Source organism: Trachypithecus francoisi, unplaced genomic scaffold (assembly GCF_009764315.1).
Source record: "Trachypithecus francoisi isolate TF-2019V2 unplaced genomic scaffold, Tfra_2.0 Lachesis_group1, whole genome shotgun sequence".
Lineage (NCBI taxonomy): Eukaryota > Metazoa > Chordata > Mammalia > Primates > Cercopithecidae > Trachypithecus > Trachypithecus francoisi.
The window spans coordinates 147,653,473-147,667,120 of record NW_022681454.1 but is presented as its reverse complement, the minus strand read 5'-3'; the positions used below and the strand labels follow the sequence as shown (position 1 = coordinate 147,667,120).

At 35.1% G+C, this 13,648-nt stretch overlaps 1 protein-coding gene across 3 annotated transcripts in view; it reads left to right on the top strand.

Annotated features, from left to right (window-relative positions):
* The window catches only part of LRBA (LPS responsive beige-like anchor protein), a 787,299-nt gene that overhangs the window by 157,856 nt on the left and 615,795 nt on the right, over positions 1 to 13,648 (top strand). For all 3 annotated transcript variants that reach the window (XM_033215458.1, XM_033215456.1, XM_033215457.1), the window contains exons 23-26: positions 8,337 to 9,398; positions 10,380 to 10,558; positions 11,698 to 11,851; positions 12,288 to 12,468. In XM_033215458.1, the coding sequence (XP_033071349.1) occupies positions 8,337 to 9,398; positions 10,380 to 10,558; positions 11,698 to 11,851; positions 12,288 to 12,468 (1,576 nt within the window). The remainder of the gene's footprint in view (positions 1 to 8,336; positions 9,399 to 10,379; positions 10,559 to 11,697; positions 11,852 to 12,287; positions 12,469 to 13,648) is intronic.

Sequence of the window (13,648 nt, the reverse complement as noted above, 5' to 3'; positions counted from 1 at the left end):
AGGAATTTGAGACCAGCCTGGGCAACATAGCGAGTCTCAATCTACACACACACACACACTAGCTGGGATGGTGGCATGTACCTGTATTTCTAGCTACTCAGGAGGCTGAGGTGGGAGGATCACTTGAGCCCAGGAGTTTGAAGTAACATAATAGTGAACTATGATTGCGCCACTGGACGCCACCTTGGGTCACAGAGCAAGACTCAGTCTTTTGTTAAAAATTGAAACATTAAAAACATAAAAATAGATACACAAATACATATATTGTATTACAGTTGTCTGCAGGCTTCTGTACAGTAAATAAGCTATACAGGTTTGTAGCCTGGGAGCAATAAGCTATATTATAGAGCCTAGGTATATAGTAGGTGATACAATCTAGGTTTATGTAAGTACACTCTATGGTGTTCACATGATGAAATTGCTTAATGATGCATTTCTCAGAACATGTCTTCATGATTAAGTGATGCATGACTATAGTTTTGCTTAGTTTATATGTTTCTTTAGTCCAGTGACTTACGGCTTTAAACAGATCTTAAAATTTTTCTGAAGAAAATAGTTGCTTTAAGGAGAGGCTTCTAGTGCCTGCCTGCTTTTGACCAAGAACCACACTGACTCAAGTTTTAGTATTCATTTATAAGATGGGATAATGCTGAGTTAATCATGGAGTCTTTTTATCTGAATAAAACTAGACCTATCACTTTTTGCTGTGAAAGTATACTTTTAAAAATATGTGCTAAAACATTATTTATGAGAGGGAAAACAAAAGCTTAAAGTTATAAGTTGGTTCTTAAATTTGTTTACGTTTTATTTTAGTGTTTCATACATGTGTTTTAATTTTATTCTTTCGTGTGGATTTTCTTCATTTTTAAAAGGCTTTTCTGTTTCATGAGGCTTATACAAAGTAATTTATTTGAATGCAGTTAAGTTTTTTGGAATTTTAAATCTTTATAACTATTTTTAAAATAGAAACTTATGCCCTAAGGCTCTTCAAATTATTGTTTAATAAAGCTTGGAGTAGAACTGTAGTGATTCAGTAAGTAGGTGAACAATTTTTAGCAGCTGTTAAAAATTCCACTGGAATTACTGGAACAAAATTTTCTTTTCTCTAAAAATATCTATTCTGAAGATTTTAAAATACTTTTATACATACAGTATTGAAGTGATGCTTTTTCCTTTTTGCAGTCATTTTGAATCTCAATATCACAAATTTATAACATGGTTCTTGATAAAGAACTGATGTGTAAAGAACTAATGTTGCAGAATGGGATAGCTTTTGCAGAGTTACATCAGGATACATGCTGCTGCTATAAAAAGCCAAAGAAACTCAATTGCAATTTTATTGTCCAGTTTGATAGATTTCCTGCCACCTTTGTAGCAGGGAAGCTGTTTGTCACTGTATACCTCTCCTCCAGCAGCTGAACTGGGTTTTATAAGCCGTAATAGGCTCTTCTAGTATAACTGCACTATGTTGGTTACTTTGATCTCAGGATTTTAAAGTGTGCACCTGGTAACCTTTGTGATTTCATTGTCTTATTTGTTGTCTAGGTTTTCATTTTTTTTGTTTGTTTTTGGCTTCAAATTGAACATTTTTCTGTGCTTAAGTAATACCTTTTTCACTGGGTATGATAAAATGCTTTTACTCATTAATTAAAATTTAAATTAAGGCATTTAAACTCTTCTGAATTATGATAATTTTCTAAACACATTATTTTCTAAACAAAGAAAACTAACACCTTAGATACTGTATTTTGTGTAGACTCATATTGCCGTAAGGTAGAATGGATTTATCACTTAAAATGAATAAAGATTAGTCACGCTGGAGTTAAAAGTATGATATGAATTGGATTTCCTCCTAAATAGTGAATTTGAGGATAAAATCCTTAATTATCTTGGATTATTTGAAATATCTGAAGATTTTACTTGCTATTTACTGTAATCTGATGAAATATCTGAAGTATAAATTTCAGTCACTATAAAAACTACCATTTAGATTGGGTAAAAGCATGTGGAAATAAGATTTTTTTTTAAAAGAATTCTCTAATTGCTTTATTGAAATTATTTTTAAAATCATAAGATATGAACTGGCATATAGAAAAATGTATATGTGTTTATGGTGACTGTATGATAAGATTAAAAGCGACTTGTTTGAAGAAATTTCAAAAGTTACAAAATTGGCCGGACATGGTGGCTCATGCCTCCCAGCACTTTGGGAGGCCGAGGCAGGTGGATCACTTGAGGCCAGAGTTCGAGACCAGCCTGGGCAACATAGTGAAACCCTGTCTCTACTAAAAATGCAAAACTTAGCCAGGAGTGGTGGTGCATGCCTGTGGTCCCAGCTACTAGTGGGTGAAGGAATGAAAATCACTTGAATACGGGATGCTGAAGCTGCAGTGAGCTGAGATCATGCCACTGCACTCCAGCCTGCATGATGGAGGGAGATACCTCACAAAAATTACAAAAATGAAAAAGTTCCAAAATTTCCACATTTCATGGGTTGTAGCACTTTATACCTTATTTAATTACTAACTAATTCTTTAAAAATACCTGATTTCTTTGTGAATGTTTGTGTGTGTGTTTTTACCAAATTTAAATGGTACTTTAAAAAAAAAGAGAGAGAGAGACAGGGTGTTGCTGTGCTTCCCAGGCTAGAGTGCGGTGGTTCTTTACAGGTGCCATTTTATATAACACACTATAGCCTCATACTTCTTGGCTCAAGTGATCCTCTCCCTTCACCCTCTCCACTAGCTAGGACTGCAGACATGCACCTTTGTTCCTGGCTAAAAGTATTCTTAGCTTTAACAGTTTAAAACCAAATAGCATTTATTATTTCAAAAAAATTAAAATAATAGGTTTTCATTACAGGAAATCTTGAACCCAGCAGAAATGCATACACACAGAAAACAAAAATTACCCATTATCCAAACACCTTTGTATAACTTATTATTAACATTTTGGCGCGAGACCTTTTAGTCTTCTCTTTTATACATAATCTACACATACATATTATTTGCTAACAAAATGTGATCATATTTTTACTATTTTAGAGTATTATTTAATGATATCTTTCTTACATGAATTTAATGTCTGCATATTATTTCACATTATGGAGAAGTAAGGAGCATAAGATTCAGCTTTTTTTTTTTTTTTTTGAGAGGGAGTCTGGCTGTCGCCCAGGCTGGAGTGCAGTGGCCGGATCTCAGCTCACTGCAAGCTCTGCCTCCCGGGTTTACGCCATTCTCCTGCCTCAGCCTCCCAAGTAGCTGGGACTACAGGCGCCAGCCACCTCGCCCGGCTAGCTTTTTTTTGTATTTTTTAGTAGAGACGGGGTTTCACCGTGTTAGCCAGGATGGTCTCGAACTCCTGACCTCGTGATCCGCCCGTCTCGGCCTCCCAAAGTGCTGGGATTACAGGCTTGAGCCACCGCGCCTGGCCCATAAGATTCAGCTTTGATGTAACATTTGAATGTTATCAGACCACTTAAAATTCTAGGAAGGAGTGATCGTGTAAATGATTCAAGTTTTCTTTTGATATTCCAGCATTCTCCAAAATTGTATTTAGAAAAATTGACGGAAGAGAGATTTTAAAAATCTGTTGATTTATATTATAGTCATACTTTATCTGTTCCTTATCAATGAGCAATGATGAGCCTGTTTCAATACTGTAACCCTTATTTTGTAGGATAAATTCCTATAAGTGGAATTTCCAGAGGAAGGAGTCTGTACATGTTTTAAAAAGTTTTAGTAGATATTGCTAAATTGCCCTCTAAAAATTTGTTTCAGTTTATACTGTAGATTTGCATGAAAGCATCTGTTTAGAATGTTTTTGAGAAATTACAATTGATCAAGATGACTTTTTAAAAAACGAAAAGATTAGAAGTTATTTGCTGCAATATTCTTTTGTCAGTGTTCTTCCTATCTTTATAAATGGAGATAGTACTACTGACCTTTAGAATTGCTCCTTACGATGTCAGTAATGCTTGATTTTACCATTGTATCTGTTACCTATACCATTGTTGTACATCAGAGTCTCTATATAAAGATCTCATGAATGTGGTGGCATTTTGACTTACATTCATTGATAATACATATGGGAAGATCCACCTGTTTTTAAAGATATATGTTATTTATCAAAGATTGGTAACTTAATCAGAAGTTAACATCAATTTAGCTGGTATTTTCATATGAAAACAGGCACTGAAAAAGATGAATTTGCTTAAAAACAAAGTCCGTTGCTAAACATTGCCTAACAGTTTAAAAAGTCTAAATTTTACAGGTTATATGGTTTAAATATATAGGTTAAAAAGATAATATTAACATCTGGATGTATTGTGTTTATCTTTTTACTAATTAGTAAATTTGAGTGCCAATTAATTTGAAAGTAATGGCAAAAAACATGTTATAGTCATTAGCTCATAAGTATCTTTAGTAGTTTATAGAAGTGCTTTCTAAACATTACAAACAGCTATAGATTAGCTATCAAATGATTGTGAAGATTAATGACTAGTCTTTTAGCTGGGTGATTTAGAACAATATCTGGCAATTAATTGGAAATTATCAGTTTTAAAGTCACAAATATCTTAAGGAAAACAGCATCCAAAAAGATAATACTGATAATTGTTCAATTGCAAGTTAGCTTTTAGACCATTGGATAAATTAAATTAAGGGCAAATTTGAAAATCAACAGACTTTAGAATTTTAAAAGCATTTCAGATTCTGAAGGTAAATGCTTTTTTATCTGTGGTTTTATACTCTGACTATTAGTCAAGTATGAAGTGAGGATAAATACCTTTTCAGATATTTGAGATCTCAAAACATTAAGAAAGGTTATACATCCTTTCTTAAGGCACTGAAGGATATTGCACAAAAGGAGAGAATAATACAAAGAGAAAGAAATGAAATGTAAGAAACAAGAGACAACATAGAATAGAGATGAAGGGGATCTCCAGGACTGTAGAAAGGGAGATCCCAATAGCAGCTATGTAGTCGACAGATGACAGTCCATCTGGACTGGAGCAGTTTTACTCAGGAGAGGTGGACCTGTATTCTTATTAGGAGTACTTAGCTTGCTTGCCTTCATCATGTGTTGATTAAATTCCTGTTTTCCTGTCTAATGTGAATCACCTGAAGATTTTCACTTCACTCCACAAAAACATGCTGTGCTTTGACCTACTTCTTAGGGTAGAGGTTCACCATGGTGAGCTTAGAAGTGAAAACTGTAAAGTATTTTATGCCAGTACACTCTACCTGGCATACACCACCTCTGATTCTCCAGTTCTCTTGACCTCTATATTTCCTGTATTTCCTAATGACTTGCCTACGACTTCCCAGAAATAGCTTTACATATTCTCTCAAATCAGCTGAAGCCTTGCTGCAACTCACAGATTCTGTGTATCTTGTGTTTTCTTGGGAGCCTCACTTGTGGCAGTATTGCTCTTTAAAATACAATTGACTAGATTTGTGTTAGATGTAGTTTTTTAAACTAAACATAATGGGTAAGTTTAGTATATAGCAGTAAAACTGTCCTTTAAAATTATCTCCAAAAGCTCTGTCCTCCAGGTAAAACTGTTAACAGTGAACAACAGAAATATCAGGATAGTGATTTCCTTCTGATTGTAGTGGAGAAGTAGGGAGTACAGTTTGGGCAGGGCACGTAGGGGAATTGTGAGGTACTGGTAATGTTTTACTTCTTGACATGGGTGATAGGTATCTGAAATTTAAAAAAATTGTTGTTTTTTAACCTGTACATATAAATTACATGTACTGATGTTTATTGATCCATTGTATAATACAAATTCTAAAAGCCTTTAATATAAATAAAATCAAAGCAAATGATTATTGAAAACTAAAGTCATTCTATAACACAGGCTATTGTAGAAATAAATGGCCTATTTTCAAAATGACTGTGAGGTTGGTAATATGTAACTTGCTTTCTTTTCATAATGATAATTGTTTATTCGTGCAGAAACGCTCTCTCTAAAGTCAGTTTTCCAAAAAGTAGGCTAACCAGTGTTTTTTTTTTTTTTTTTTGGAGATGGAGTCTCACTCTGTCACCCTGGCTGGAGTGCAGTGAGTGATGCTATCTTGGCTCACTGCAACCTCTGCCTCCTGGGTTGGGTTCAAGCAATTTTCCTGCCTCAACTTCCCAAGTAGCTGGAATTACAGGTGTGTGCCACCACTCCCAACTAATTTTTGTGTTTTTAGTAGAGACAGTGTATCGCCATGTTGGCCAGGCTGGTCTCAAACTCCTGACCTCAGGTGATCCGCCCACCTCGGACTTCTGAAGTGCTGGGATTACAGGCATGAGCCACCATTCCCAGCCACTGATCTTTTAAAAAGGGAAATCAGGTTGTCTTCCCTACACTCTTAATTCTCAAATGGCTCTCTTAGAATAAAATACAGTCTTTAACACAGTCTATAATGTTCTACAATCATAATCTAGCTCGTGGCCACATCTTTGACCTCATTTTCTTTAGTTCTCAGTTTATTGCTTTATTGTTATTCATCATGCATACCAAGCTTATTTCAGCTCCAAAGTCTGCATTTGTTCTTCTCTGCCTCAAACTCTTTTCTTTTTACATGGCTTGCTCTCTCTTTTATTCTTGCCTTTGTTCAAATAGAACAGAGAGGCTTGCTGCAGTTACACTAGTAAATACACCTTCTCACCTAGACTTTCATCACAGTTCTTCTCTGTGTACTTCCCCCTCCCTTCAAAGCTCTTATTACTATTTGACATTATCTTACATATTCATGTGTTTATTTTCTGACACCTTCATTAGAATATAAGTTCCATGAAGTCAGGAACAATGTGTTCATCACACAATGCCTGGCATGCTACCGATGTTCAGTAAATTTTTGTTGAATGAATATGAGGAATTGGTCAATTAAAATACAGAACGATGTCAAATAAAATATTGTCATTGTGAATGTAAAAGAAATGGATATTTTGTTGATGTGATTATGTCATTTTACTGTTTAGTGAGGCATACATGCATTTATTGTTGAAATACTATAAAGAGATTTCTAAGTTTTAGAATTAAGAACATAGTTACAATTAGGAAAAATACAAATATTCACAGGAAAATATTTATTCCTGGAATATTTTTGTTTTTAGGTATATCACGTGGCATGAATGTTCTATATATGTCATGAGTAAAGGCGAGTTAATATTGATAGAAGGAACTTTTTGCATTGAGAGTCATTTTTACTTTTGTTTGCTTTTCATCTATGTGTATACTCCTGTGATTCAATAAGGCCTATTGATTTTTGTGGATAAAAAGATCAGCTTTTCTTCCTTGATTGTCCTACCGTCTTCTTATACTATGGCTCAATAAAGATTTATTGAATGAATGTTCAGTTTACTCTATATAATAATGTAGATTACAGATACAAACACTTTTGGGATAAATAAACTATAATTAGGCTTATACTTTCTGCATGTGTTATAGTTTTTTCTGGCATTTTTGTTGCAAGGGGTGATGGGGGTTACCATTGAAACACCAATGGAAATCACATGTTGGTGGCTATGAGATAATTCTTAGAGAGATTTCAAAAATTTTAAATCTTGTGACATTAACAAGTACGGCACTCTCTAAAAAAAAAAAAAAAAGTACTTTTTCAGTTTTTTTTCCATTTGGGTAAAAGGCAAAGCATGATATAGGAACATTCATGGTGCCTAATATATATAGTAGTCACTCAGATATAAATGGAATGAATAGATGTATGGATGGATCAATTGAAACATTCAAACTATGTTTGACCAAACTTTGGAAATTATGGTTAACCTTTGGAGGAAGGGCTAGATCTTTTTTCTCCCATTGCTAAAAGAATTTGTTTTCATTAGCTTAGTGAGATAATGGTTTTGTAGCTTAATAGATGTATGTAGAGCTACTATAATGGTGAGCATAATTAATTGATGTTTTTAATCTCTCCTGCGGACAAGTCCTGGGGAAATTGGTATTCATAGCAGTTGAAACAAGTGTTATCCAGTGCATAAAGCACTTCCCAATAGTACATACTTAAATTCTGGTACAAGTTATGGTGGCCAGTAGAATAGTGTATCCTTTTCCTATACATCTTTAATAATAGGCTAAATAATTATATTCTTCTTGTGGTTTCATGCTACGCTACTTGTTAACATTAAAATTGGCTGTAGTTTTTAATGAATATCTAGATTTCTGTGATTGACTTACATTTATCATTCTACTAAAATAAAATATAGGAAAATTATGTTTTATTGTATTATATAAAATATATATTTGAAAATTATTTAATTTTATATTTTGCATTCTGTGTTCATTTCTCATGCATATTTTAACTGAATGTACATTTTTCACCTAGGTCACTTTTGAAATACACAAAGAAAACCTTGCCAATATATTTAGGGAACAGCAAGGAAAAACTGATGAAGAAATAGGGCTGTGTTCTTCAACTTCAGTTCAAGCAGCCTCTGGCATTAGAAGGGATGTTAACGTTTCAGTAGGATCCCAGCAACAAGATACGAAGGATTCTCCTGTCTATCCTCATTTCACCACAAATGGTAATGAAAATTCAAGTATAGAGAAGACAAGCTCACTAGAATCTGCATCTAATATTGAACTGCAAATTACTAATGCATCTTATGAAGAAATGAAAGCTGAGCAAGAAAATCAGGAGTTACCAGATGAAGGCACTTTGGAAGAGACACAGACAAATGAGACAAGGAATGCAGGTGATTTAGAGGTATCTTCTGACTTAATAGAAGCTGTGACTATTTCCTCTAATTCTTTTATAACAACTGGCAAAGATTCAATGACTGTCAGTGAAGTAACTGCTTCTATAAGTTCTCCTTCAGAAGAGGATGCTTCAGAAATGCCAGAATTCTTGGATAAGTCTATAGTAGAGGAAGAGGAAGACGATGATTATGTGGAACTGAAAGTAGAAGGCAGTCCTACTGAGGAAGCTAATCTACCCACAGAGCTCAAAGATAACAGTTTGTCTCCAGCTGCATCGGAAGCCAGTGAAAAACTGGACATGTTTGGTGATGATCACAAATTAGTATTTCAAGAAGGAAAACCTGCTGCTGAAAAGCAAACTGATGCTGAAACTCAAGATTCTAAAGATTCTGGAATTCAGACTATGACAGCATCAGGGTCTTCAGCTGTGTCACCAGAAACTGCTGTTTCCCAAAAAGCTGTAGAATCAGACCTTGGTCAGATGCTGGAGGAAGGGAAGAAAGCAACTAACCTCACTGGAGAAACCAGATTACTTAGTGATTGTCATGGTAGTGTCTCTGAGGCTTCTTCTTCTGAGCAAAAGATTGCCAAGTTGGATGTTTCCAGTGTTGCTACAGATACTGAGAGGCTGGAGTTGAAGGCCAGTACAAATGTGGAAGCACCTCAGCCTCATCGACATGTGCTTGAGGTGATTTTATGTATTATCGTCTTCAAGTATTTTTGCACTGAGTTAAAACAGAGCATGTGTATATACTTAAATTTATTTTATTTTGAATTTGGTTCACATGCTATTTGCAATTAAATAAATGCAATGAATGTGAAGATTGTGTTTCAGATCGTTAGCACAGTGTTTGACAGTGAATGTGAGTTCATTAAATGACAGCTTTTATTATTATTTTTACCATAACCTCACCAAAAGTTACCACTTTGAAGGATTGGTATAATTTTAGTTTATAAAACAAATATTGGAAACACTTGCATTATACCTTTTATTTGACTAACCCAATCTAGTACATTAGTTTTCCAGCAAACTCTAGGGCCACCTACCTGCCAGTGTATAATTTTAGTTGCCAAGCATGTGATTTAGAAGTGTCTTATGAAGTCTATAAGAGAGAGGAGCCTTTGTGAGATCTAGAGGCACAGCCTTCTCCTCTGTCTGTATCTCAGAGTGACCCATGAGACAACGCTTGGTAGCATGTTGTCATTTTCCACTTTATTCAATTCTTATCCTCTATCCCGCCTTCCTTTTTTTTGTTTTTGTTCGTTGGTTCTTCATTATGTTATCTCTGTTTTTATTCTTCATTCTAGCCACTTCATAATCCAGATGCTACTTAGATTTTAAATACTGCCTTTCTTTTAGGCTAAGGCTAAAAACTAAGAACTGTTACTTGATTCCTTTATAAAATGCTACATAGTGGTAATGCTTAACATGGTTCCAAGCTAATTACTTTCGAATTGCGGTAGTTTCGCACTTTTGATAGCTTTGCTTACATATACTAAAATATTAATGTTATTACTCATTGATAATTTTTCTCTCTCTAATTTGGTTCTTATAGTGTCTTAAAAATGTGGTAGATGAATTGCATAGAAGCTACTAAATTATTTACATTGCTAAAGCCTCCTGCTGAAGTTGAACCTATTTTATTACTTTTTAAATTTTCTGTATTAGATATCAAGGCAACATGAGCAGCCAGGGCAAGGAATAGCACCAGATGCAGTTAATGGACAAAGGAGGGATTCCAGATCTACTGTGTTTCGTATTCCTGAGTTCAACTGGTCTCAGATGCATCAACGTTTGCTCACTGATCTATTATTTTCAATAGAAACAGATATACAGATGTGGAGAAGGTTTGTCTATATGTTTATTATGGAAGATGTATATAAACCTAGTCTTGATTTTCAAAGAAATCTGTAGAAACACTTTGTAATTAATTCCAGACATTTGGTTAAAAAGTAGAATAGAAATTATTCTGTGGTAGGGTTTTACTGAATTAACTTTTATTCTCCATTATAAGAATGGAATCCGTATCTGGATTACAAAAATGTGAAAAGTAGAGATTTCTCTTTTAAAAAATCTGTAGTAGATTTCCTGTAGCAATTTTATGACATGGAATTCACCAGAAGGTAGGTCTATCAAGCTGGTTTATTACTAGAAGTATTAAAAAATAATTGGTATAGGCTGAGCACAGTTGATCAAGCCTGTAATCCCAGCACTCTGGGAGGCTGATGCGGGCGGATCACAAGGTCAAGAGATCCAGACCATCGTGGCTAACAAGGTGAAACCCTGTCTCTACTAAAAATACAAAATTAGCTAGGAGTGGTGGTGGGCGCCTGTAGTGCCAGCTACTCGGGAGGCTGAGGCAGGAGAATGACGTGATGAACCTGAGAGGTGGAGCTTGCAGTGAGCCGAGATTGTGCCACCGCACTCCAGCCTGGGCAACAGAGCGAGACTGTTAAAAAACAAAAAATTGGTATAACATTATCAGTATTTCCAGTGTATTTTTAGCCTTAAAAAAATCTGTGTACTTCAAATTATCCTCCATTGTATGATTTATGATTTTAAAGGTACCTAATTTATTTCTTTTTATTTGTGTAAGATTCTTGTTATGTTTAAAAGCATTTTATAGGCATTACAGAAGACTATTCATTTTTAATAGCACATTTACCACTATTTACCTCATTATTTTTGTCACATGATTTCTTAGTTTTGTTCCTAGTTAGGATAATTTTCTTCAACTTTTGATATCCAGTGTAAAATGAATAGTATTTATGTTTCAGCACTGAAGGAGGGCATGGATAGTAGCTTCTGATATGGAGTGGTCTGTTTCTTCTGAAGAAGTATACACCCCCCAAATGCCTGCTGCATCATCTTCCTTCAGTTTTCAAGATGAAACAAAAGCACCTTCTTATCTTCCCTCCCCTCAAGTAGGCAAACTGTGATTTCCTTCCTTTAGCTTTATCAGTAAACATCATTTATCTTTGGACAGCCATTCAACAAAGACAGTTATGGACTTCGTGAATAGCAGTGATAATGTCATCTTTGTACACAACACAATTCATCTCATCTCTCAAGTGATGGACAATATGGTCATGGCTTGTGGGGGTATACTGCCATTGCTTTCAGCTGCTACATCGGCTACAGTAAGCACTTAATTACTATATAAAATTGGTGTGAAAACATAAGTGTTATGCAACTTTATTGACTAAAACTTATATGTGGTGGTTACTATGCATCATAGGTGCTATAAATAAAAAACAATAGGATCTTTTACTTGAGAGGACCTTAGAATCTGTTCTAGTAATGAAAGAACTAGAGAGAATGTTGATTCCCTAAGTATGAGTCAGCTAGTGAAGAATATGGTTCATGATGTTTCACCTGCATGTTTCTGTTGTTCCTCCTCATCCCCTGCCTTTTTTAGATGAAATAAGAAGTATAAATCACTCTGTGTTACTAGGTTTCTGAAAGTCTGACTTCTTATACAATTTATAAAATTTAGGACTATATCTGGTAAAATTATTTTTTTCAGAATATATATATATATATATATATATAAATGTCAAACTGTATTCTTTACAGCATGAACTGGAAAATATTGAACCTACCCAAGGCCTTTCAATAGAAGCCTCTGTGACATTTTTGCAGAGGCTAATTAGCCTTGTGGATGTGCTTATATTTGCAAGTTCTCTTGGCTTTACTGAAATTGAAGCTGAAAAAAGTATGTCATCTGGAGGAATTTTGCGGCAGTGTCTCCGACTAGGTGAGCTGTTAAAAACCGTTGGGAATTTACTAAAAGAAATTTTCAGTAAATCAGAGATGACACTGAAAATTATCCATCTTCTGTTGGTGAGAAAATATGTGTTAGCTAATTTGTTGTATGTTACTTTTTAATGTACCTTTTAATGTACATAGTAGTAGTTGGTAGGTTGGATGGGGAAGAAGGAGGATGTATTTTGAAGAATTTACTAAGGTGATTTTGGTCAGGAGTTTCCGCTCTCCCCTGTCCTTTTAATTTTTATTATTTTTTCTTTTTTCTCCCTGAGATGGTGGTTCTGCTTTGTTGCCAAGGCTAGTGTCAAAATCCTGGGCTCAAGTGATCCCGCCTCCTCATCCTTCCTAGTGGCTAGAATTAGAGGTGCTCCCCTATCTCATTTTGCTCTAAAGTAGTGCTTCTGAAATTTTAAGGAGATACATAAACGTAAGATGATTAAAAAACACAAGGTGATTCATAAATTTGATGATCTTGTTAAAATGCAGATTAGATTATATAGGTCTAGGCTGGGTGTGGTGGCTCACACCTGTAATCCCAGCACTTTGGGAGGCCAAGGTGAGCAGATCACCTGAGGTCAGGAATTCGAGACCAGCCTGGCCAACATGGCGAAACCCGTCTTTACTACAAATACAAAAATTAACCAGGTGTGGTGGTGCACACTTGTAATCCCAGCTACTTGGGAGGCTGAGGCAGCAGAATCGCTTGGATCTGGGAGGTGGAGATTGCAGTGAGCCAAGATCGTGCACTGCAGCCTGGGCAACTTAGCAGGACTGTGTCCCAAAAAGAAAAGGTTATAGAAGTCTAGGGTGAGGCCTAAAATTGACTACCAAGTCCCAGGTGATGCTGATGCTGCTTCTCTTACAAACACACTTGAATAACAATATTAGAAACTAGCATCATTCAAGTACAGCCTTTATTCAAAAAAACTGTGGTAATTTGTTAAAGCAGTTAATAAAATCATGAAATCTCTCTTCTTCTCCTCCTGGAAACACTTCTTCCCTAGGTAAAAGTAAAAATACATGAAATGACTTGTTAGTGTTAACTGGACGTCTTAGGTGAAACAAAAAGGAAAAAAACAAAAACTTTTTTTTGCATAACTTTCTTTCTATATACTTGTAAATACCGAGACTTTGTTAAATGATTTGATTATTAAATGAAGAGAAAGTGG